Below are 25443 nucleotides of genomic sequence, written 5' to 3'. Positions count from 1 at the left end.
TGTTGCTTGAGAATGGAAATTGAGACAGGAAGTGGGTTTCAGACAAAGACAGTCAATCATGTTTTACAAAATTCAGCTTCCTGGTCATTTGACTCTATAACCTTGCAATTGAGGTAGGGGGTAAAAACGTGTGGGGGTGATCCATGGAGATCAGAAGAACAGGAAATGCAGGAATATGCTGGTTGCAGACCTAAAGATGTGCTCTGGTGCGCTTATCTATGTAAAGAGGGGGGTTCCCAGTCTGCTTTGCTTTTACTTTTATTTAACTACCACTTCTATGCTTATTATTTAAACCAGATTCTATTCTATTTCATTTTAGTTTCCTTCCACATTTTCGCCCTTTAAAAGCTTTCTTTTAAAATCTAGATACTATTATCAGAAAGCTTTTACATCCTTTTTTATGCACAGAATGCAGAGTCCAAGTCTCCTCGCAGGTTATTTGCTTATCTGGGAATTACCTTGCCTGTGTATTTACTCCTAACGCTGCTCATATTCTTCATGGGAGCAGACCAGCTTTTGCTGTGACTTTAGCCTTTGCTGGCCTCCCCGCGGCTGTGCCTGTCTTAGGTTGCTCTCATCTTTCAGAGAGTCTTACCCATCATTGGCTAACCAGCCATCCACCTGGGGGGCACACAGGCAGCAGACTGGCTTTTGCTGTGACTTTAGTCTTTGCTGGCCCGCCCGTGGCTGTGCCTGTCTTAGGTTGCTCTCATCTTTCAGAGAGTCTTACCCGTCATTGGCTAACCAGCCATCCACCTCGGGGGCTCATTTTTGGCTTTTCTCTTGGAGAGAAGCATGAGTAAGCCAGTTCGGAGTTAAAACTAGAGTTTTTTCCTGCACCATTTGCTTTTGCCTCGGTAGGAGTTATGTATTACACCCTAGCATGTTATTTTACAAGTGATATTTAAGGCTTAGCCTCTTTACTCCATCCTCACACATCTGTGTCTTGTAAGTCACATAGAAGGTGAGGAAGGAGAGAGATAGGAAAGGAAAATATCCTATAAAGTACTTTTGTCAATTTAATAGCCTTCTGCCTTTTCATGAGATAAGCTTTTTTCTGTGGGTAATGGCCGATATCTACTTAGTGCCATTATATGTGGTGTGTTTTGTCACCACTGCCTCTACCGTTGACTGTATACTCCTAAAAAGGAGTGGCAATAAACAAAGGAATACGAGACAGCACCTAACATAAGTACTATGCTCCCTATGAGAGTCTTGAATTTGTCCAAAGGATGAGAACCATCAACCAAAAAGAGAGTCTGAAGTTCAACCTTTTCCAGGTTCAGACTGGAATGTGGCCATAACTTTCTCATCTTGGCAGTGACTTCCATAACTACCTGTCCATTGTTGTTAGCTTCTAAACAACAGTTAAATTTACCACAGACTCTTCCTTCTGAGGCCAGCAGATAATCTAATGCTAATCTCTTTTGATAGAGTGCATTTCTTATTTGTGTAGATTGTACAGCTGACAAATCTAAAGCTTTAGGTGTTTCATTAGTTATAATTTCTAAGACTGCTTGTAATCTGATAATACAATTAATCATGTAGATGGGAGTATGATATCCCCACATCCCATCTTGTGCCCAAGAAGCCAAACTGTAATTATTCTCTCTGGAGGCCAATCTGTATCTCTCCAATCACCGATTTGACATAAGCCTCAGGCTAGGTCAGAATATGAGGTGTGAAAGTTTTTTTTGTGTGTACACTTATCTGCATGTGCTCATGCACACACACACACACACACATGTACGTGCATGTGCATACAAATATAATGACAGAGAATAAGGAAGGCAGGGGAGAACAGACACACATGAGTAATATTGTTTAATCCACCAAACAAGGCCACTAGGATTTCAGTATTTGTGGCCTGGACTTTCAGGCACTGGGATGGTTGTTAAACTTAATCCTAACTTTTTTCTATTAGACTGAGCTTTCTTTTGACCATTTTAACGTCTGAAATCAAGATATATAAAGAGAATCTAGGCGAGCTGGGAGAACAGACAGAAACAACTTTTCTGGGAAGTGAGTAAGAGTAAGCGTGGGACCCGTACTGAAAATATCTTGATTTTGGATCAGTGAATTCTTCAAGTAGCAATTCTCATGTGCCTAGTTCTCTGCGGTGGGATGGGTCCAAGAGTCAAAATTTATGATGAGCCTAAAAACAGGAGCAAATGAACAGTGGTCCTAAAAAAGGGATATACAAATTGTCAAAATTGAAAGAGCTAGAGGAGCAAATTTAAAAAAACTCAAAACCCAGAAGACAAGAAATAACTAAGATCAGAGCAGAACTGAAAGAGACAGACACAAAAAAAAAACCTTCAAAAAAATCAGTAAATCCAGGAGCTGGTTTTTCAAAAAGATCAACATAGACAGACCATTAGCCAGATTAATAAAAAAGAAATCAAGGCATGTGTGAACTGATGCAGATGGCTTTTGAGAGTCTCAGTGATGAAGGTGAGATGTAGGGGTAAAGGTGAGGAAATATTGGGTTCATTGTCATAATCATAAACAGTTATTACAAGGTCCCCCTGGACCTTGTCTTTAAGGTACTAACAATTGGACTTTCTCCATATGTATTAACTTACTACCATCTATATATGTGTCTGCATTTTGGCTGGGTTCCCTAAGAGTTTGCTTTTTTAGGGGAGGATCTACAGTATCTCTCATATCTCAAACATGTATTCTGTCTGATACTCTTTCCTGACAATTGTGGATGTTAGAAAATATTTCATCCTTTTGTTGAGGGGAAAGAATCATACGAGCATATGTGGAAAATATCACAACGTAAAATGTAAAAAGAAAGTGAGAATTTCCTGGAGCACACTATTAATTTATTCCCAAAATAATACATATTTCCTCTGTGCTGGAGCTAAGTCAGTGATCAAGGCAGGCAAGATTTCTGCACTCCTGGAGGTTATATTCTTAAGCAATCTCTGAGTATAATGAGGACCAACACTATAGATCTATAGTTATGAGATGATGTCTGTATGTAAAAACAACAACAATAATAGGTTTAGTATGTATTAAGTGCCAGCTGCTAGAGCTTGAATAGTTACAAAGGGAAGGGAGAAATTATTTCAGGCAGCACAGTTGTATGATTAAAGCATGACTGCAAGAATGCAAGGAGAAATGGACGGGCTTGCCTGAAGTCCAGGGGTTGTATATAGGAATAGCTGGGGACAACATTTGAGAGATAGGTAAGGAACCACTGAAAACTTGTGAGCAGGGAAGTGACACGGTAAAATTGATGACACAGTAAACATGGAATCTGTGGTCATATCCCTTTTATCGTTTTTTATTGCATCTATTTGATTATTCTCTTTTCTTTTTTATTAATCTGGCTAGTGGTCTATTTTGTTGATCTTTTTGACATTTTGTAGCCTGGCCCAGAAAAACAATACCCAAACCTGCTTCCATATTTAGTCACTCATTATTACTAGAAACCTGATTATTTCTTTCTTAGTAATCATGCTTGTACTATATTTACTAAATCCTCTTCTTCCCACTCCTCAAATAATGCTTTCATTGAATGAGTCTTTCTTCCACCTTTTACAGAAAGGACACATAAAAATCATCTCATTAAATAGAATTTCTGCCTCAGTCCTATAAAATAGCAATTCAAGACACCGGTTATAGGTTGACTTAATGTCATTTCTACACATTAGGTTTCTGCATGTCCTTTATGTCCTGTTTTAAAAGAGAGCTAATTTTGCTTAGGGAAAAATTTCATCTCTGTAGATTTGTATGTGGGCACTGGGCTGCCAGAAAAAAAACTATCAAATAATTATTTCGTTTGGAGCCTTCAATTTGAGAAACTTGTGAAACACACTTTTTCCCATACTATAATCAACTCATTTCTGTTGCATATTATTTATCTCTTCTGCTTTCTTTGGTTAGATTCTGTTCTGTGTTCTATCTTTCATGGTGTTCTGATTTCTAAACTACATCAAGTAGATGGGAGTGTAAATATTAAAAACAGGATGTCATGTTAGCCTGTTAAATTAACAAACAGAAAAGTGATTCTAATTACAGATTTATCATTGCAGCGATGTTAAGAGATCAAGGTGAAGTTAAATATGCACATGCAATATCAACCCCAAACTGCCAATTACAAAGAATATCTAGGCAAGAAAGATCATGTATGTTTCATGGCATCATGAAATTTACTTCGAGAAAAAAGCTGAATAATTCAGGATAAATGTAGTCGGAAATGTCTTTAAAATACCTCCATAAAATTCAACATAACTAAACAATAGTACCTTCCATAACTTACTGGAAGATACTGAAAATGTAACTCAGACCAGCATGAGATGCATGTTTTAATAACACATTTTAAAACAAGGAGTGTGTGTCAGCTTTATCTTAAATTCAGCAAGACAGAGATACAAAATAAATCATATAAATCTTGAAAAATCTAAAGAAAAAAATTCAAGTCACAATTTAGTGCTAGCCATGATACTTTCTATAGTCAATGGCACCAGTGATACTTGTATTACGCTTTCAATCCAAAGCCCAAAATTGTTACGCTCATTGGAACCTACCTATTTCTTCAATGAGTACACTTGTAGCTACTTGAAAAAGAGGCCTCATACATTGCTTTATATAAAATATAATTCATTGATGGGAAAATGGTTTCTATAAGCATAGCCACTTACATTTCTACCTTCATTCCCAACATTTTCAAAATATTTGCCACCCACTAGGCCTCCCAATTTTTTCAGTGTTGATTTTAAAACAGTTCAATAGTTTTAAAGTAGGTGACCATTAAAAAGGAGAAAAGGAAGGCTAAAGATTGATAAAGGTTGTCTAAGATTGCCCTTGAGTCATGTTTAGATAGAACCCAAAGCAAGATTTAAGAGTTTAGAATTTCTGCCTTTTATCTGCATTATACCTAGAAAACAATCCAGAAAAAGCGGGAGGCAGGTTTTCTGCTAAGCTTCAAATCACACATCTCGGAGATGACAGTTGACATGGGCTTGTTTGGAATCAGAAAAACTTGTGGCATGTAGAACTATCAAAGAAAAATATTTCATTTTCAAATGACAGGTTGAGTATCCTTATCCAAAATGCTTGGGCCAAGAAGTGTTTTGGATTTCTAATTTTTTCAGATTTGGGAATATTTACATATACATGAGATATCATAGGAATGGAACCCCCAACAAACACAAAATTCAGTTATGTTTCATATATACTTTATACATATAGCCTGAAGTTAATTTTACAAACTATTTTAAGTAATTTTGCACATGAAACAAAGTTTGTGTTAAGTACTCACACTGCAAGTTCCTACATGTGGTGTCACATTGGTGCTCAAAAAGTTTCAGATTTCGGAGCACTATGGATTTCAGATTTTCAGATTAGGAATCTGTAATAACAAAAACAACAATTTTATCTTTATATATATTAAAATATTCCTTATATTTCAGTTACATTATCTTTACATTTGTTGAGGTTGCTTATCATCACATAGTTTAAAGCATCCAATAGTTTATAAAATTATATTACAAAGAAACAGTAGTCCTATGCTCCCACTACATTTCACAAGTCTTACAGAAATGCACTCTCAACAATTGTAGCTTTCTCTTAAATAAACTCTGAGAAAATAAAGAAAAAAACACTTATCTGAAGAATATAAAGTGCTTTTAATTACCAGGCCCAGAGAGACATTAAAATGAGACAGCAATCATGCCCTACTTCCTTCTTTGAGCTATGTAGTCCTTTCCTGAAACTGCCTGTATAGCCAATCATGAATCAATGTTATTTTTGTAAACTGAGACTTCCTGACAAATAACTTTGCATCAATCCACACCCTGCCCCCTTTTAATGCCTTTGAAAATCCACTTGCAACTGTTTCTAATCAGTGTAATCAGTGTATATTCAGGACAACTTGAATCTATGCTCTTGGGTTGCAATCCTCAAGCTTGGCCCAAATGAACTCTCTTACTTATGTTAATTGTGCCTTGGCTTCTTCCTTTTAGGTCAACAACTTCATAAACCCAAATAAGGTTCATTTTGCTACTTCTATACTTTTTAATTTTAAACAACGTTTATTGATATCCCACTAGAAAAGCTAAGAAGTTAGCTAAGGATGTGGTGTGATCTCGGCTCACTGCAACCTCCACCTCCTGGGTTCAAGTGATTCTTCTGCCTCATCCTCACAAGTTGCTGGGACTACAGGTGTGTGTCACCACACTCAGCTAATTTTTGCATTTTTACTAGTGACGGGGTTTCACTGTGCTAACCAGGATGGTCTCGGTCTCCTAGCTTCATGATCTGCCCATCTCAGACTCTCAATGTGCTAGGATTAGAGGCCTGAACAACCTCACACAGCCAAGAAGTAATTATTATCATACCCAGGCTATCTGAAAATATCTTGATTTTAGACACATTTAATTAACAGCTTGACATGGCACTGAATTTTAGACTTATTTCCATTTTCTCCCCGAAGTTTGAAGGTATGACATCTAACTTCCAGTACTGCTGTGAAAAGTCTGGGGACATGATATGCTTACCAATCCTTGTGAGTAATTTGATATTTTTTTAATTTTGCATCCTTCAAAAGATCTCTCTTTGTCTCTGGTATTCGGAAATGTCCTCATGATTTTCTTTGATGTGGATCTAATTTCAACCATTGACCTAGGTACTAAGTGAACTGTTTCAAACTGGAAACTTATGCCTTGGCACATTTTCTTGAGTTAATTATCTCATGTATATCCTCTCAATTTCCATTTTCTCTTTCTTAAACTCCTATTGTTTGAATAATAGGAGTTATTATCCTCTTTGATTTGACCTGAAGTTTTCCCATCTTATTTCCTAATTTCTTTCACTTAATCTTTTCATCTTGCTTCCCTAGAAAATTTCTAAACTTTATATTACAATCCTTTTATTTATATATCAGAAACTGTTGAGCAATTCTTATATACCAGGCACTGTAAAATATTTGTTTCCTGTAAAAAGACAATTCATTGCATATATCTACTATATTTGGTTTTGGTTTTCTGAATCTTTCCATTAATTTGATTTTCATTTTTTCTTCTTTCATCTGTACCCACTTGCTAGGCCCACACTCATTCCCACTTTTCTTCTACTAATGCATTTAATAATTTATGAATCTGTTACTTCGGCACTACTGGTCCTCTCCTATTAGCCCCCTATTCCAACCTGCTATAGGTTTCCCATCAGGTGGTAACCCCACTTCATTCTTTGAGACTTCTTTCCTAATTTTCACTGGGTCTGAATCAGAACTTCATCAGTAATTTTTCAGCCCTCAACCTTCACTTTCCTTACGGTTAATTTCGCACTGAAGTTCATTATTGTTACCTTTTTTTTGCATGGTTGCCATCAAGAAGCATGCTTTTCTTTGTTATTAACAAAAGCCAGTAATTAGCAACCATTTAACTTGTATGTTTTGAAGGAAATAAACAATTTCACATCATAATTTTTCTGACATTTGATAAATCAAGGAGACTTCTTAGAGCCCTTCCAATTCTTAAGGTGATTTTGAGATTTCTGCTCTAGATTTCTACCCACTGGCTCATGGATCTGATCATTTGAGTTCTGTGATTGAAGCATCACTTTCTAATCTGGCCACTTCTGCAGAGTCAGAAACTGGCATCAAAATAACACATAGCCTTCCAGATTCATGCAGGTTTCTCATTACATAAATTTTTACAACTTTCTCTGCAGGAGCAAATTATTGCACACTATATTTTATTTTCTACCTATTCAAATATGTTTCCAATTATTCATTTATATTCATTCATGTATTCCAATTATTCATTCAGTAGGGGTGTGTGTGTGTGTGTGTGTGTGTGTGTGTGTGATGTTAAATGACTGAAAAGTAATGCATACAAAGTTTAGCCTTAAAATGTTGTTTTATATCTGTTATACATCTGAAATGAGCTGTCAGCCTTAATTTTCCATGACTAACCAGTTTAGAAACCCTTCCATCCCTGTGTTTTATTTACCCTTTCATTGATGGGTTCTTATATGTATTTTTTCCGTCCAACTGCTAGTTTGGACTTGTCTCAACAGCTCCTAAACTGGATGCTACTGAAAGTAACTTTCATTGAAAACTTTGAGATCTATTTCTCACAGGTCAGAAGCTGAATTCTACATAGTAGAATGATATGCTAAAGTGACAGGTCAGCGACTTGGTTCTCTCCTAAGCAGACCTTGTTCTTTTGCTTTTGATCTAGAAGGCATTCATTTTACTATAAATACTCATGAGCAGATATAAAACAATATTGAGTGGCTATTTTTATTCTTTTTTCTATTTATTTTATCCAAATCTGTAACACTTTGAGTAAAACGGGGAAATAAAAATGCAATGTCTTAGTATTTTTTACTTTTGGTTTCCTTTCCTTTGCTATTTGAGGATAAAATAAAATCATCTATGTGAAATAACTTTGTAAACTTGAAAAATTCTACATAAATGTAAGAAACTGTTAACTTGTCAGATATTAAATGTAAAGTTAATATCTGGTATTTTCCCAACCAACTTGTAGTCTGACAAATAATGTCCTCCAGAGAAGTAAAAATAATCGAGTCCAAACTTACTGTGTTTGGAGAAAGAGAAAACATTGCAATCTTAATAAATGTTTAAAAAGATCTAACTCTATGCTCCCTACAAGAAACTCGCATTAGCTATAAGGAAACATATAGGCTAAATATGAAAGTATAGAATAAGATTTTCCATTAAAAAGGTAACCAAAGAAGAGCATAGGTGTCTATACACATATCAAACAAAATTACAGAACAGAGGCCTTGGAGGCAACACCACACATCTACAACCATCTGATCTTTAACAATCTGACAAAAACAAGCAATGGGAAAAGGATTCCCTATTTAATAAATGGTTTTGGAAAAACTGGCTAGCAGTTTGCAGAAAGCAGAAACCAGGCCACTTCCTGACACCTTACACTAAAATCAACTCCAGATGGATTAAAGACTTAAACATAATACCTAACACCATGAAAACCCTAGAAGAAAACCTAGGCAAAACCATTCAGGACATAGGAATAGGCAAGGACTTCATGACCGAAACACCAAAAGCATTGGCAATAAAAGCCAAAATAGACAAATGGGACCTAATTAAACTCCAGAGCTTCTGTACAGCAAAAGAAACAATCATTAGAGTGAACCCACAACCAACAGAATGGGAAAAAATTTTTGCAATCTACCCATCTGACAAAGAGCTAATATCCAGAATCTACAAAGAACTAAAACAGATTTACAAGAAACAAACAAACCCATCTAAAAGTAGAAGACATGAAGAGACATTTTTCAAAAGAAGGCATATATGAGGCCAACAAACATATCAAAAATGCTCATTATCACTGATTATTAGAGAAATGCAAATGAAAACCATATTGAGATACCACCTCATGCCAGTTAGAATGGTGATCATTAAAAAATCTGGAGACAACAGATGTTGGAGAGGATGCGGAGAAATAGGAACACTTTTACACTGTTGGTGAGAGTATAAACTAGTTCAACCATTGTGGAAGACAGTGTGGCGATTCCTGAAGTACCTAGAAATAGAAATTCCATTTGACGCAGCAATCCCATTACTGGGTATATACCCAAAGGATTATGAAGCATTCTATTATAAAGACACATGCACATGTATGTTCATAGTGGCACTGTTTACAACAGCAAAGACCTGGAACCAACCCAAATGCCCATCGACGATAGACTGGACAAGGAAAATGTGGCACATGTACACCATGGAATACTACGTGGCCATAAAAAATGATGAGTTCGTTTCCTTTGTAGGAATATGGATGAATTTGGAAACCATCCTTCTCAGCAAACTGACACAAGAACAGAAAATTACACACCACATATTTCTCATAGGCAGGTATTAAACAATGAGAACACGTGGACACAGGGAGGGGAGCATCACACACTGGGGTCTGTTGTGGGGGGCCAAGGAAGGTCAGCAGGGGGTTGGAGAGGTCGGGGAGGGATAACATGGGGAGAAATGCCAGATGTGGGTGACAGGGAGATGGAGGCAGCAAATCATATTGCCATGTGTGTACCTACACAACAATCCTGCATGATCTGTACATGTACCCCAGAACCTAAAGTACAATTAAAAAAGACAAAACACAAAAACATAGACTTTAAGTCAAAAATTGTCACAAGAGATAAAGAAGGCCATTACATAATTACAAAGGTTTCAATTCATCAAGAGGATATAACTATTATAATGTATATGCAGCCAACACTGAAGCACCTAAGTACATAAGGCAAATATTACCAGATCTGCAGGGAGACAGATGGCAATACAGTAATAGTAGACAGAAAACTAAGACCCAGTCGACTTAAACAACACTATAGACCAAATGAACCTATCAAATATAAACCTAACATTTCAATGAACTGCAACAGAATATATGCTCTTTTCAAATGGACATAAAATATTTTCTAGGATAGATCCTATGTTAGACTACAAAACAAGTCTTAACAAATTTAAGAAGACTGAAATAATATTAAACATCCTTTCCACTCACAATATTAAATTTAAATTAGAATTCAGTAACAGGAGGAAATTCAGAAATTTACAAATATGTAGAAATTAAACAACACACTCCTGAATACTGAATCAGAGAAGGAACCCAAAACAGAAAATGAAAAAGCATCTTTTTTTTTTTTTGAGATGGAGTTTATTTTAAGGATATCACAAATAATACAGAAGAAAAAATGCAGAGGATGAGGTATAGAAGGAGTACACAGCTTCCATGCCCTCCCCAGGTGCATCCTCCTCCCCAGGTGCATCCTCCTCCCCAGGTGCACCCTCCTCCCCACATGCACCCTCCTTCCCACGTGCACACTCCTCCCCACATGCACACTCCCCCCCACGTGCAACCTCTTTCCCACATGCACACTCCTCCCCACGTGCACCCTCCTCCTGGAACCTCCATATGTTCCACTACCTGGAAGCTCTCTGAACCAGGTTCTTGAGTTTTTATGGAGGCTTCACATGAGCATGACTGATTAAGTCACTGGCTATTGGTGATCAACTTAACCTTCAGTCCCCTCTCCTCTTCCCAGATGTGAGGAGGAAAGGAGTGGGAGGCCGAGGTGGGCGTATCACCTGAGGTCAGGAGTTTAAGACTAGCCTGGACAACATGGTGAAACCCATCTCTACTAAAAATACACAAATTAGCCAGGTGTGGCAGTGTGCACCTGTAATCCCAGCTACTCAGGAGGCTGAGCAGAGAATCACTTGAACCCAGGAGGCAGAGGTTGCAGTTAGCCGAGATGGCACCACTGCACTCCAGCCTGAGGGACAAGAGCAAAACTTTATCTCAAAAAAAAAAAAAAAAATCTTAGGAACAACATATCTATTAAATTCAACACAACATTCCCCACTAAATGTACCAGAAGTGAGAGTTCCAAGTTGCTAAATATATCAGTTACATTTTATGGAGATTGAAAGATGGACACCTCTTACCGACGGGAGAATGCCACCAAACTGTACAAGTGATTAGCTTTGATTTCTAAGGGGCAAATAAACAGATGTATAGAGTTTTCTTGCCTAGATCACTTGTCTTAGAGCACAAGACTTTCCAGAATCCTGATTTTCAGAATGTGGCTGAGACATGTCAGCGCCATTTTTATCAGAAGTGAGTTCTTAGCAGAGATAAAAATTGTTCCTTTTCTTCTTTTTAGAGACGGGGTCTCGCTATGTTGCCCAGGCTGGAGTGCAGTGGCTGTTCACAGTCATGATCCCACTACTGATCAGCACGGGAGTTTTGACCTGCTCCATTTCTGACCTGGGCCAGTTCACCCCCGCTTAGGCAACCTGGTGGTCCCCTGCTCCTGGGAGGTCACCATATTGATGCCGCACTTAGTGCGGACACCCGATAGGCATAGTGCACTGCAGCCCAGAACTCCTGGACTCAAGCGATCCTCCCACCTCAGCCTCCCAAGTAGCTGGGACTATAGGCACCTGCCACCGCACCTGGCAAAATTGTTTCTTTTCTATTTTTATTTCTAAGAGGAATTAGAGTTAGAGCCAGAGAGAGCTATTTAAAGAAAAGGATGGGGAGCCAGTCCAAGGAATGTTAAACTGAAGTCCATAGACAGAATCTAGGAAGTTTGTAAACACTTGGAAATCATTTGAAAAATGTTTATTTGAGTGTGCTTTTTCTCTGGAAAAAGAGTTCATAAATCTCTTCAACTATTTGGAAGAGTTTTGGCATTGACAAAACTAACCCTAACCACCACCACCACGCAATCAAGCCACAACACTGAGGCCCTGATAGAGAAATTATGTGACTGAGGCCATGCAGGTAGTCAGTGGCAGAGACCAGGGTAAAGACAGCCAGATGGTGTGCTTGGTAAAGAAGTTAGAAGTTTTTAACTCTCAGGCTAGGGGTCTTCCTGTTACATGAAGCCAGAGTAGAATAATTACATGCAGGAATAGAAATTACATTTACATACATATACATATGTATTTTGAGACAGAATCTTGCTCTGTCACCCAGAGTGGAATGCAGTGGCATAATCTCGCTCACTGCAATCTCCACCTCCTGGTTTCAAGTGATTCTCCTACCTCAACTTCCCCAGTAGCTGGGACTACAGGCACCCACAACCATGCCCAGCTAATTTTTGTATTTTTAGTAGAGAAGGGGTTTCTCCATGTTGGTCAGGCTGATCTCGAACTCTTGACCTCAGGTGATTTGCCCGCCTTGGTCTCCCAAAGTGCTGGGATTACAGGAGTGAGCCACCATGCCCCACTAGAATCTGGGTTCTTTTGCTGAGTGTACAAGGCCCTCTTTTCTCTGACCTTCTCTTCCCCTTAACTCCTGCACTTCCTGTAAACTGAACTGATGTTCTTTACCTCCAGCTCCTTCTCTTCCCTCCGCCAACCTGCTATTTGTTTCCTTTGTTTAGAACCCCCTCTTCCTCCTCCTTGCTCCTGGAAAACTTCTGTTTATGCTCCAAGACTCAGTCAGCATCTCCTCTTCTCTGATCCTTCTCCTGTCCCCTGTGTTCTGCATGCTGGGCCACCTCAGGGCAGGTGACCACCTTGAATATGACCTGGTTCACACAAAGCTGTAACCATCCACTCATGCCTCTTGTCCCAGTGGTTCCCCACCCCCGAGCAGTGTCGGTAGGGAGGCAACCTCATATACAATGACAACTGAGTAGAAGGTCTTCCCGAAGCCACTGTCTACCCACTGAACATTCACTGGGCATCCCTATGTGGAATAACCAGGCCAGGGGAGACTAAGTGGACTTGGGCCATCAGGACAGACAGAGAAGACTGCAGAAAACACCTGCTATGGCCAAGGCCATGGGCAGGGGCTGCACTGCCCCCCAAGTCACTCCTCGGGCATGGATGGGGCACAGCACTGGGCTGCACTTGTTAACATCTTGACATTTTAGCAAAAGTACCAGAAGGAAAATAGTCCTTCACTGCTTTTTCTTTTTCTCTTCATTTTCTAAGTTGGCTCCTTTCTTTCCTCCAGCTTGCCTGTCTGTGTATCCCTGAAAAGCTGTGTAAAAAGCCTGTCTGTGACCTCTCACCTCAAACCACCACCCCACACCATCCATGCCCAGCAAAAAGGGGCCATGACTCTGCCCACATTTCTTCTTCATGTGGTGGTATGAGACTGCCACCCAGTGATGGGAATGCTGCCTGACTGAACTGAAGGAAAGGACCTTGCTTTTTTTTTTTTTAATTCTGTTTCCGGGAAAGTTTTTCACCAAAAAAACAGGGTTAATGTCAGTTTGGTGAAGATGAAGATAAAAACTGAGATAAAAATGCCTAGAACATGGAAGTGGGTATTGATTACATCAGGATGTGACTGAGAGCCTCATTTTTCAGAGGAATGACTTGAATACTAAGGTAGTAAATGAGGCCCTGACAGCAGCCCGGGTTTAGAGTGAAAGTTAGGCTTCTCCTGATACATGCCCTGAGAATTCTTGGCAGATCCTGGGCTTTGTCTCCCCCACCTATGGCAATGTGGCCATGTCACAGATGCCACAGCCTAAACAAAGCTGCCACAGAGGGGCAGAGCACACACTCTGCTGCATCCACAGGTCCTCCGTGGAGTGGTGTAGACTCAGACCAGCACCAGGACTCTGGCCAGGACTGAGAGGAGAATCAGAATGGACTTGGCTTCAACAGTCTTTCTGGTATAGCAAAGTCTCAACTAAATAAAACTGGGCTACGAGACATGTCTCTTCCCCTTTCAGGAAGAATTTTTTTTTTTTTTTTTCATTTAAGCAAGTCAATAGTCTGAACAAGATTATAGGCTGGGTGCAGTAGCTCATGTCTGTAATTCCAGCACTTTGGGAGGCTGAGGCAGGTGGATCACCTGAGGTCAGGAGTTCGAGATCAGCCTGACCAACATGGTGAAACCCTGTTTCTACTAAAAATACAAAAATTAGCCAGGTGTGGTGGTGGGCACCTGTAGTCCCAGCTACTTGGGTGGCTGACGCAGGAGAATCGCTTGAATCCAGGAGGCAGAAAATGCAGTGAGCCAAGATTGTGCCACTGCACTCCAGCCTGGGTGACAGAGTGAGACTCCATTTAAAAAAACAAAAAAAAATTACAGAGAGAATATCTGTACTGTTGAAAGTGAGATAGTTACACAATTGATTAAATGGGTACAAAGTGTAGTAGACTGCTTGGGTTCATCCCTGATTCTACCACTTACTGGCTGTGTGACCTTAGGCAAGCTACTTAAATTCTCTGTGCCTCAGGTGTCTCATCTGTAAAATGGGGACAAGAACTGTACCTACACACCACAGTGTTTTTGTGAGGATGAAGTGAGTTAAAACAGGAAGAGCACTCAGAATAGTGCCCAGAATGTGGTAAGTGCTGAGTATGTAACTATTGTTATTATGGTATGTTAAACACTTCCCATTGTTTATTGGGGGATTTTTTGAGACAAGGTCTTGCTCGCTCACCCAGGCTGGAGTGCTATGGCATGATCTCAGCACACTGCAACCTCTGTCTCCTGGGTTCAAGTGATCCTCCCCACTCAGCCTCCTGATTAGCTGAGACTACAGGTGTGTGGCACCACACCTGGCTAATTTTTTGTAGAGGTGGAGTTTATGCCATGGGGTTTTGTAAAGATGGGGTTAAACCATAGAGTTTATGTATTTCTTGTAGAGATTGTGTGTATGCCATGTTGCCCAGGCTGGTCACAAACTCCTGAGCTCAAGCCATCCACCCACCTTGGACTCTCAAAGTACTGGGATTACAGGTGTATGCCACCATGCCCAGGTCACTTCCCATTTTTAAGTAATTCATTTAAAGAGGTTCCTCAGTGTTTTTAATTTAGCAACTTAGCTCTGGTTACTGTGTTTGTCTGACAGGCTCAGCAGGGCTAATGTCTCTGGGCATCTAGGCTCAAATAGGATAGTGGAGTGTTGGATATTTCAGATGTGTGCATGGAACAATCCACCCTCTCTAAATGGTCCCAGATCCTGTTAATCAGAGTGACATCAGCCACCTGGTCTACAAGCCCTGGCACTCTTGAGATAAGCCCAGCCCCTTCTATCACCCTGTTGTGTTCCATTTTCTGCTGAGGCTCTTGACCTCTCCAGGGGGTTTGATGTGAAACTTTTGGGTCTTTTGAATAAGCAAGCCATCTCTACCAGCATTTCCCAATGCTGTGTGACATGGGAATCTCCTGGGGTATGTTCTAACCTCTCTCTCCTTTCCTAGGCCATACCCCAGACCAACCGACTCCAATTCTCCAGGATGGGGCCAAGGCATTAGGACACATCTCAAGCCCCAAAATGATTTACAATGTGCAGCCCTGGCTGAGAACCAACTCTCTTCCTAGAAAGTGTTCTGCTCTGGTGGTGGGAACAACATGGGAGTGTGGCTGGGATCCCTGCAGGCCTGCCAGAGAAGGAGGCTGAGGGATCCCCAAACATCAGAATTTCTCCAGAAACTCCCAGCCCCTAAAGTGGGCTCACATGGATAACAGGGCCTGATACTTGGCCCTGCATGTCCCATGCCCAGCAGCGTAAACCCCAACTCACTTGTGGTGGAGACTGACTTCCCAGTGTCGACTAAGGAGCAGTGGATGGGCTTCTTGGTTTGGTGACGGTGCCTCCTCAGGAGGACGTAACTGACCCTCTCCCAGAGCTCTGGCCACAGGAGACCATCCTCAATCTGCTTCTCAATGACATCATCTGCATGGAAAACAAACATACTTCGTCCCTGTGGACAGAACATCCCCAGGGTGTGGGGGTGTTCAGTTTCACCTGTTATGAGTGGAATTAAATGTGAGTTGGAGGTGTCAGTGGGAGTGTGGAAATACTTCTGGCTTTGCCACTAACTGTGGAAAACTGGGTGCATCACCAACTCTTGGCCTCCTGTTCAAGGGCGCATGCATGTCTGTGTGTGTGTGTGTGTGTGTGTCTGTGTGTGTGTGTATGTATGTAAGACTCTGCTCTGTCAATGTTCTTATGAAAAGTAAAATAAACAGTCCATACGAAATTGCCCTAGGAAGCATAAAGGTATTGTGTTCAATGATTTTAGTCCTAAAATGAATTCTTTTTAGAAAAGCATTTTGGGTAAAATACTTCTGGAAAAACCCAATGTGCTGGAACAAAACTGACAAAAATTTTTAGAGGTGTTAAGGCAAGCTACCTCCTCCCTTTGACACACCACTAAATGATAGCTAATTTCCTAAAGAAGATAATGACCCATTTTACCCTGAAAAGAAACAGGTTGTCATGGTAAGAGGTGTCTCTGACCATGCCAAGAGGCCCTCTCCCCTTTTGCTACATTTCTGGATAGCATTTTGGAGGATGGTCTTTTCCTCTCTGCTGGAGGTCTCTGTGGAACTGAAACTTGGGGCAGCTTTGATTCTGCCCTGGGAGCAACAGAGTCAAAGCTGGTCTCTGCAGAATCAGGTGTCAGAGATGGGCCAGTCACACAGGCTTGAGGGCAGGCACGAGGTCAGGGGAGCTGCCCTGGTTTGCAAGGAACCACAGGAGAGATGCACACAGTGGCCCCTGCCTCACCTATGATCTGTGGTAAGGAGCCACTGTCCAAATCCAGCAGCACCGTCCCCGTCTGCAGGCAGGTACAGAGCTCAAAGAGGCTGTGCAGGGAGAGCGTGGACACATGGGGCTTGCTCCAGCATTCGCCGCCTTCCTCTACCGTTTCTTCAAACTTTATCCACCTAGAAGGGTAAGGATGGGGCTCAGTGTGACCAGGGCCCTCAGGAGGAAGCCCCACCTGGGTCTCCCCAAGAGAGTGGTATCATGTGGGGTCATGCTATGTATGTGGTTATGGTGTTGGTCCTAGACTCACAGGCAGAGGATCTCTTGGGGATGCCCTCATTTGTCCCCCACTTCTGATGCTGTCATGTTAAGGACAGAGTGGCATCCAGAGAATGACTATACAAGGGCACAAGGGATCTTCTGGGAGTGATGGAAATATTCTAAAATTGGATTATGGTGACGGTTGCATAATTCCATACATTTACTAAAAATCATTTACCAGTACACTTAACAATGAGAGAATTTTAAGTTATTCTAGAACAATAAAGCTGTTTTTTAAAAAAAGCCTCAACTGGAACCTGATTACCCCAGGCTGTTCACACATGAGTGTTCAGTGTGGTCTGCCAGGAGCAGAAAAAATATTCCCTGATGAAAAGTATTTCTCTCTGAGTTTCTCTGCAAGGTCTGAGGTTTCCATGCTTTTCACTCTTTTCCCTCTGAAAGTTCATGTAAAAATCCACAGGCCATCCGGGGAAGGAAAGAAATTAAATCAATGATGTGTAGTGATCTGTCCTTTCTAGAAGCCTTGGAATCATAGGCTGGAGTGGAGGTGTGCAAGAAGAAAGACCTCAGAGAGTTCCCCTTTGTAAGATGTCAACCAACCACAAATGCATGAGTAGCTCCAATCTATTTTAACTGAAATCCCAAGGGAGGACTTTTATACCATGACTATCTAACTCTAAAGATCCTCTTAAAAAAGAAAAGTATCAGAATGGTTGAGGTACATTCAAAAATGAAGAGAAATGGGGATGGCTTAGCACATGAAAAAACTTGTGGAGAAGCTTCAATAATTAAAGCAGTGTGATTACAGGTCAGATATAGACAAGGGACCAATGGCGCAACAGTCCAGAAACAGACCTGCATATCTATGGGAATTCAGGTTTTTTTTGAGACAGAGTCTCACCCAAGTTGGAGTGCAGTGGCATGATTTCAGCTCACTGCAACCTCGACCACCTGGGCTCAGGCAATCTACCTACCTCAGCCTCCCAAGTAGCTGGGACTACATGCACATGCCCTCACGCCTGGCTAATTTTTGTATTTTTTGTAGAGACGGGGTTTCTTCATGTTGCCCAGGCTGGTCTTGAACTCTTGGGCTTAAGTCATCAGCCCACCTTGGCCTCCCAAAGTGCTAGGATTACAGGCATGTATCACCATGCCCATCACGGAATTTGGGTTTTGATGAAGGAGTTGCTTAAAGACAACCAACCTAAAAATAGAAAGTTAAATCTCTACTTTTCACCAAACACAATACTAAGTTCTTCATGGATTAAAGTCTAAACATAAAAATAAATCTATAAGCAAAAATGCAAATGTACTAGAAGAGACTATAGGAGAGTATTCTTATATTCTTGGAGAATATTGTAGAGAAAGACTTCCTAAACAAGGTATAAAACCATAAAGAAAAAAAAAAGGGACAGATTTGATTACCCAAAACTAAAATAAATGAAAACTTCTGTATAGTAAATAACATATAAATCAAGTTCAAAGAAAAGTAATGTACTGAGAAAAATATCTGCAACACAAGAAAGCATCAAAAGACTACTATTTATAATACAACAATGCTCCTTTGAATTCATAAGATTATCCAATTAACTCAAATTATCCTATAGAAAGTAAACAATTCTGAGAAGAAATGAAGATGGCCAATACACATGTGAAAATATGCTCAACTTTACCAGTAATCACGAACTTTTAAATTACTACAAATGAAATAATATTCTTCATTTCTTATACTAGCATCAGTTAAAAAGATCAACAACTTCCTGTGTCAGTGAAAATGTGGGAGATGGCCTCTCATCTCCTGCAGGTGTAATGACACAGCCTTCCTGGTGTGGGCAGCCTCTTTCAACATTCAGTGTGCATGCCTTTTGACCCGTGGTTCCATTTCTAGGAAATGATCACAGGAATATAATTACACTGCCACACCCTGAAATATGTATATGAGAATGCTCGATGAAGCTTTGTCTGTTAGGCTGAAGAACTGGAAATGACCAGGTTTTCAGTAGAAGTATGATTACATCAATTCTGTATGGTCATGCTGTGGAGTATTCCCCAGAGATAAATAAAAAATATGACGGTGAACTTACATACTGACAGGGCGGACACTACCATCCCATTTTATAAAAAAGAAAAACACACTTGTGTGTGTGTGCACAAGTGTCTGGAGAAAGCAAAAGTTTTGGAGGAATCCATGTCAAATGGTAAACAATGACTACTTTGAGCAGAGGAGTAGGATTGTTGTTTGGGCGGGATTTAAGACTTTCACTCTACTGAAACTAATTAGTGTAGCAAGAGTGCAGTCTGTTAGGCTGGGTGAGGTGGCTCATGACTGTGATTCCAGCACTTTGGGAGGTCCAGGTGGGTGGATTGCCTGAGTTCAGCAGCTCGAGACCAGCCTGGGCAACATGTTGAAACACTGACCCTACCAAAAAATACATAAAAATTAGCTGGGCATGGTGACACACAGCTATGGTCCCAGTTTCTTGGGAGGCTGAGGCAGGAGGATCACTTGAGCCTGGAAGGCAGAGGTTGCAGCAAGCCGATATTGCACCACTGCACTCCAGCCTGGGTGACAGAGTAAGACTCTAACTGAATTTTTTTTTTTTTTAAGAGTGCAGTCTATGAAGCAACACTATCAGGTTTTGAATACTAGCTCTATCATTTACTAGCTGAGAATCTCATGTAAGTTACTTAATCTCTCATCACCTTTGATTTCTTCAGTAATAATAATAGTGTACAGGAATTAGAGCAGTGACCAGCACATAAGATATACTCTGCTAATGTTAGCTATTAAGTTAAAAATAAAATTTTCAATGTTAGGAACAATAAAAAAGAAGAAAGTAAAGTCATTCAAAGCTCCTCCAAGCAGGAGGGGTTGATGTTTTGGTAACTGCCATTCTAGATGTCCCTGTGCATACATGCACACATGCCCAAGCTTGCATTAACTTTACATTAATGGCACCACAAGGACCATAAGGGCATAATATCTAATGGACATCTTTTCATGTCTATTAGTACTAACATCATTCTGAAGTCTTTCTAGTATTCCACTGTCTGAACATACCATAATTGATATGAACACTTCTCAATTGGTGGACATTTAGATTATTTCTAATTATTCTTTATTATCAATTAAGGCTGTTCTGAACATCCTTGGTCCCTGCTCAACAATTTTTCCAGGATAAACTCTCAGAAGTGGAATTGCTATGTCTGCACATTTTTACATTTATAACAAACATTACCAAACTGTTTTCCAGAAAGTTGGTGTCACTGACCACTGCTACCAATGAGATACTCCATTTCCCTAGTCTCCCAGACTCTGGTATTTTCATTCTTTTTCACCTTTGTTCATTTGGTGATTGAAAAATTATCTCACATTTGCATTTTTCTGATTGCTAGTGAGATTGAACATCTTTTCCTTTGTCAGATTTCCTCTTCACATAACTGTATATTTTGCATTATCGATGGTTAATATCTTCATTCCATACATTTATTTGAGACAAGTTAACCAGGCACCTGGTGCGACCCTGGGGGATCAGACAGACACAGGATGGGGAGGTTTAATTAGAGAAGGACTGGGAGGTAAAGAACTAAAACATTGGGGCTGGAGCCAGAGACCAGGCAGACAAGTCATAGCTGACCTTTCCATGGGAAAATCTGTTTGGGAAACATCATTTAAATTATGGCAGATCCAAGACTATGTGATGTCGAGAGTAAGATGTGTCTAAAGGGTATATTAACATAAGAGTTTACAAGGAATATACCAAAGGATAAGTCCAATTTTTTTGTCTGTTTGTTTGTTTTTGAGACAGAGTTTCACTCTCATCGCCCAGGCTGTAGTGCAATGGTGTGATCTTCGCTCTGCAACCTCTGCCTCCTGGGTTCAAGTGATTCTCCTGTCTCAGCCTCCTGAGTAGCTGGGATTACAGGCAGGCACCTGCCCCCAGACCCAGTTAATTTGTGTGTGTGTGTGTGTGTGTGTGTGTATTTTTAGTAAAGATGGGGTTTCACCGTGTTTGTCAGGCTGGTCTCGAACTCCTGATCTCAGATGATCCACCCACCTCGGCCTCTCAAAGTGCTGGGATTACAGACGTGAGCCACTGTGCCAGCCAGTCCAAATGTTTTAGTTGAGAGGATGCTCAACCTTTCTCCATGAGGACTGACTTCCTATTCAGATTGCCTTTTTTTTTTTTTTTTTTTTTTTGCTCAAAAATAATACACAAGATAAACTGAATTGTCACCCTGCTCTCAAAGACTCTTTTGCTACTCCATGGCCTTACCCCATCTACCTAAAGGTGTGATGTGGCCCATGCACAGGGCCACCTGGGTGAGTTTCTCTCTTCACTGTCTCACAAACACCCTAGGCTGGACATTCTCAGGCAGCTCTCTCCCCTGACATCCCATTCTTCAGTCTTCCGCCTATACAAATGTAACTCCACCTGAAGGAGTGATAAGAGCATGCTTTCTCTTTGAAACATCCTCTACTAACTCCAGATAGCAGGTAGCAAAGACAAGCAGTCCTCTCCACCTCTCAGGACTTCAACTATTTGTACTGTGTTAGGCACACACCAAACATTAACCTCATACACACACAGACAAGGGCACTAACCCACATGAGAACAGCCTGCAGAGACACTAAATTACTTGTCTCCAGGTTTAAGCCAATGCCAGAACTACACTCAGAATCCAGAGAATTTAAGAAATTCCAGAATACAAAACCACTTAACTGGGAACACCTCTCTAGTCCCCTCTATACCTATTTTGGGAATCCAGATGTTGAACCATTAAGCCTGCCACCTGGAACTTAATTTTGTGTTTTTAATGGCTACAGCTAGAAATTTAGCTCACTTTTACCTTGAATGAAACAAGGAAACGTGGAGGACCAAAGATCCATAGCAGTGGTTTTCAACCTTGGCTGTCCATTAGAATAACTTGGAGAGATTTATAAAAATACCAAGGCCTGGATGGTTACCCCACCAGGAGGGTGGCCCTGCCATGGAAACTCCCAGGTTATTTGACTGCACCTGAACCTCTGCTCTGTAGGCACATAGGAAGGTGTGACTAAGGGATAGTTCAACTTTTTTTTTTTTTTTTTTTTTTTTTGAGATGGAGTCTTGCTCTGTCACCCAGGCTGGAGTGCAGTGGTGTGATCTTGGCTCACTACAACCTCCGCCTCCCAGATTCAAGCAGTTGCCTGGCTAATGTTTATATTTTTGGTAGAGATGAGGTTTCACCATATTGGCCAAGCTGGTCTCGAACTCCTGACATCCTGATCCACCTGCCTCGGCCTCCCAAAGTGCTGGGATTACAGGCATGAGCCACCGCACCCAGCTGGGATAGTTCAACTTACATGGGGTCTCAATGCAGGCAAACATAGCTCACATGGGTCTGATTCTCATTATACAAAGGAATATGGCCCCTTTCCCTTAGAATGGCTCCAAGAACACCAGCTGAAAGGCTCTCCTTTCTAGCACAGTCAGGCTATATTTTATTTTCTCTGATTTTATAATGGAAGTCCATTTATGGTATATACTACTACATCAGTGTGTCTCAAACTCTAATGTGCATGGGGATCTTGTCAAAATGCAGATCCTCATTCAGCAGGTCTGGAATGAGGTCAAAGATTCTACATTTCTAATAAGCTCCTAGGTGTGCTCATGCTGCTGGTCTGCAGATCACCTCTGACATCTTGTAGAATGTCTTATTTTCCTCTCTGTTTTTCACTGCCCCTTCCTCCACAAAGCCTCTGCCAGTTATTCTGCTTATTTCTCCTATAACACACTAGGATGGTTCTCAAACTGAAGCATGCATTAGAATTACATGCCTTTAGGACCACACTTTAGGAAACACTGTTCTAGGACAGTGATTCTTAAGCTCGGTTGCATACAGAAATACCCTAGATGCCTTTAAAATCTTCATGTCTCAGTCATATCCTAGACCAGTTGACATTAGAATAAAAATGGGTGGGATCCAGGCAACTCTGTGCTCCAGACTATTCTAGGTAAAATTTCTAACTTCTCAGGCTCAGAGCCTAAAATAATTAATTAATCCAGGCTCAGTGCCTCAATTAATAATTATAGTCAATCTTGTTTTATGATTGGTTTGGTATATAACAAATGCCAAATATACATTAAGCTTCTTGAGGACAGGTGCCATTACTTCCTCTCTGCTGCCCCTTTATGGTCTCCTGCCCAGATCAACCTCATTAAATGCTTGCTCCCTCCTGCTTGAGGGTAGCAAGACCTCGCTGATCACTTTGGGTGAGATCTCCCTATGAGGAAATGACTTGGGGAAAAAAAGCTTGAAGCTCATTTTGTTTAAATATATTTTTAAATATTCAGAAGCTGGGCATGGTGGCTCACACCTGTAATCCCAGCACTTTGGGAGCTGAGGTGGAAGGATTGCTGGAGACCTGCCTGGGAAACAAAGCAAGACTCCATTATACAAAAAATAAAATAATTAACCAGGTGTGGTGGCATATGCCTGTAGTCCCAGCTACTCAGGAGGCTGAGGTAGGAGGATTAAGTCCGGGAGTTTGAGGCTGCAGTGAGCTGTGATTGCACCACTGCATTGAAGCTTAAGTGACAGAGCAAGACCCTATCTTTAAAAAGAAAGAAAGAGGCCTTATATTTTACAGATAGAATGATGTGGTGTCTGGGATTTGTGTCAACATGATCTAATGTGTGTGTCTGGGGTAGTAGGTGGGGGACAGAGAAACAAGATTTGCTATGAGTTAGCTGGTAACTGTTGAATCTGGGTGATGGGCATGTGAGGGTTCATTACACTACATACTACTTTTGTATAAATTTGAATTTTCCACAATCAAACATTTTCCAGAATGAAAAAAGGAATGGCCTCTGTAAAAAGCCTCTGGACAAAGACAGGTTTAAAAACTTGTGGAAGCCTGATAAAAAGGTTCATGTGTAATCCCAAATGACTCATTGCAAAGTTAACTTTATACTGTGGTTGGCTTCAAAAAGTAGAAATTAGAGCTGGAGAAGCAGGTCAAGTGGAAAGAAAATCTCCACGTTCTCCTTCATTATCCAGCAAAGCTTTAATTTTAGGGATTTTGCACAAGCCTGAGTGTAGACTCCCAATTCTGTGCATGCCAGGGTAGGTGCCAGGTGCCCCCCTCCTGACTGGAATGGAGCTAAAAGGAACCTCAAAATATCACATGTCACAGAAAGCAACTCTCTGTCACACAAAGCAGTGCCAGAACTGAGGCCTTTTCTGTGCCTAGTAACTTGGTCAGAGATATGATTAGAGGACACTGCTGTTCAATTAATAACAAGAGCAGGAGAAAGCATGATGGGGCTAGCTACCAGGTGCAGCCAAGGCTTCCAATGCTCAAACCACAGGATGGGAGAAGAGGAGGTTCTCCTTCAAGGAGGATCTAGAAAGGGCTGAAAACCAAGAGACCTGAATTCTAGTTCTCTCCTCAGATGGAAACTTAAATTAACTCCCACTGATCTTGCTGGGGCAGGGTAAGTATCAGCAGTTTCCAACAGCTGCATTAGGATCATCTGGGAGTGTTTTACAAATTCTAAAACCCAGGCTGAATCTCAGACTAATTACATCAGAATCTCAGGGGACTGAGAATCAGACGTCAATATCTTTGTGGGTATTTTTTTGTTTTAAATTTATCAGAACTCTTGAGACAAGATGTCAATATTTTTTAAAAGGAAGACACAGATCTTTGAGATGATAAAACAACAGGCTGCCCATTATTGTGTGTTTAGATAAGAATAAATCTGGAGGATATATATAAAAACATTGTGATTGAAGAGAAGCTTCTTTCTACCTATACTTATTTTGAATATCGTCATAATTAAATTGTATCCTGGTTCATTTGTTTGCAAAATCCCCCTTAGGACATTCTAATTTTAAAGATGTTTTTAAAAGTGTAATCTTCCATTGTATGCAACCTTTAATGCTAAGGCTACCTTGCCTCTAAACATTTGTTTTAAGAATTACATTTGTGTGAATTCATTTCTTACATAAAGTTAAGTTTACTCAGCTAAAATCTGTAAAGTATATATTCACACTGTGGTGATTCTATGTGGCCTCACTGACTTTATTCTGTAACTCTCCCATGCCACCCCATTACCCAAAAGCTTGACTTCTGTGTATTAGTTACAAAGCATCAAGACATGTTTGTGCTTTCTGCCTAAGGCC

The 25443-nt window shown here is 40.6% G+C and overlaps 1 protein-coding gene across 1 annotated transcript in view; it reads right to left on the bottom strand.

The window, feature by feature from the left end:
* LOC135272032 (electrogenic sodium bicarbonate cotransporter 4-like) overlaps nt 1-21449 on the bottom strand; it is a 36700-nt gene extending 15251 nt beyond the window's left edge. The window contains exons 1-4 of the mRNA XM_064370162.1: nt 20645-21449; nt 17008-17168; nt 16018-16170; nt 5276-5365 (exon numbers count right to left, since the gene is read on the bottom strand). Of these exons, the coding sequence (XP_064226232.1) occupies nt 5358-5365; nt 16018-16170; nt 17008-17168; nt 20645-20652 (330 nt within the window). The 5' untranslated portion in view covers nt 20653-21449 and the 3' untranslated portion in view covers nt 5276-5357. The remainder of the gene's footprint in view (nt 1-5275; nt 5366-16017; nt 16171-17007; nt 17169-20644) is intronic.
* Nucleotides 21450-25443: the final 3994 nt, after the last annotated feature.

This window comes from Aotus nancymaae, unplaced genomic scaffold (genome assembly GCF_030222135.1).
Source record: "Aotus nancymaae isolate 86718 unplaced genomic scaffold, 86718_ANA_hifiasm-v0.15.2.pri h1tg000102l, whole genome shotgun sequence".
NCBI classification, from domain to species: domain Eukaryota; kingdom Metazoa; phylum Chordata; class Mammalia; order Primates; family Aotidae; genus Aotus; species Aotus nancymaae.
This window is presented reverse-complemented; position numbering and strand designations above follow the sequence as displayed.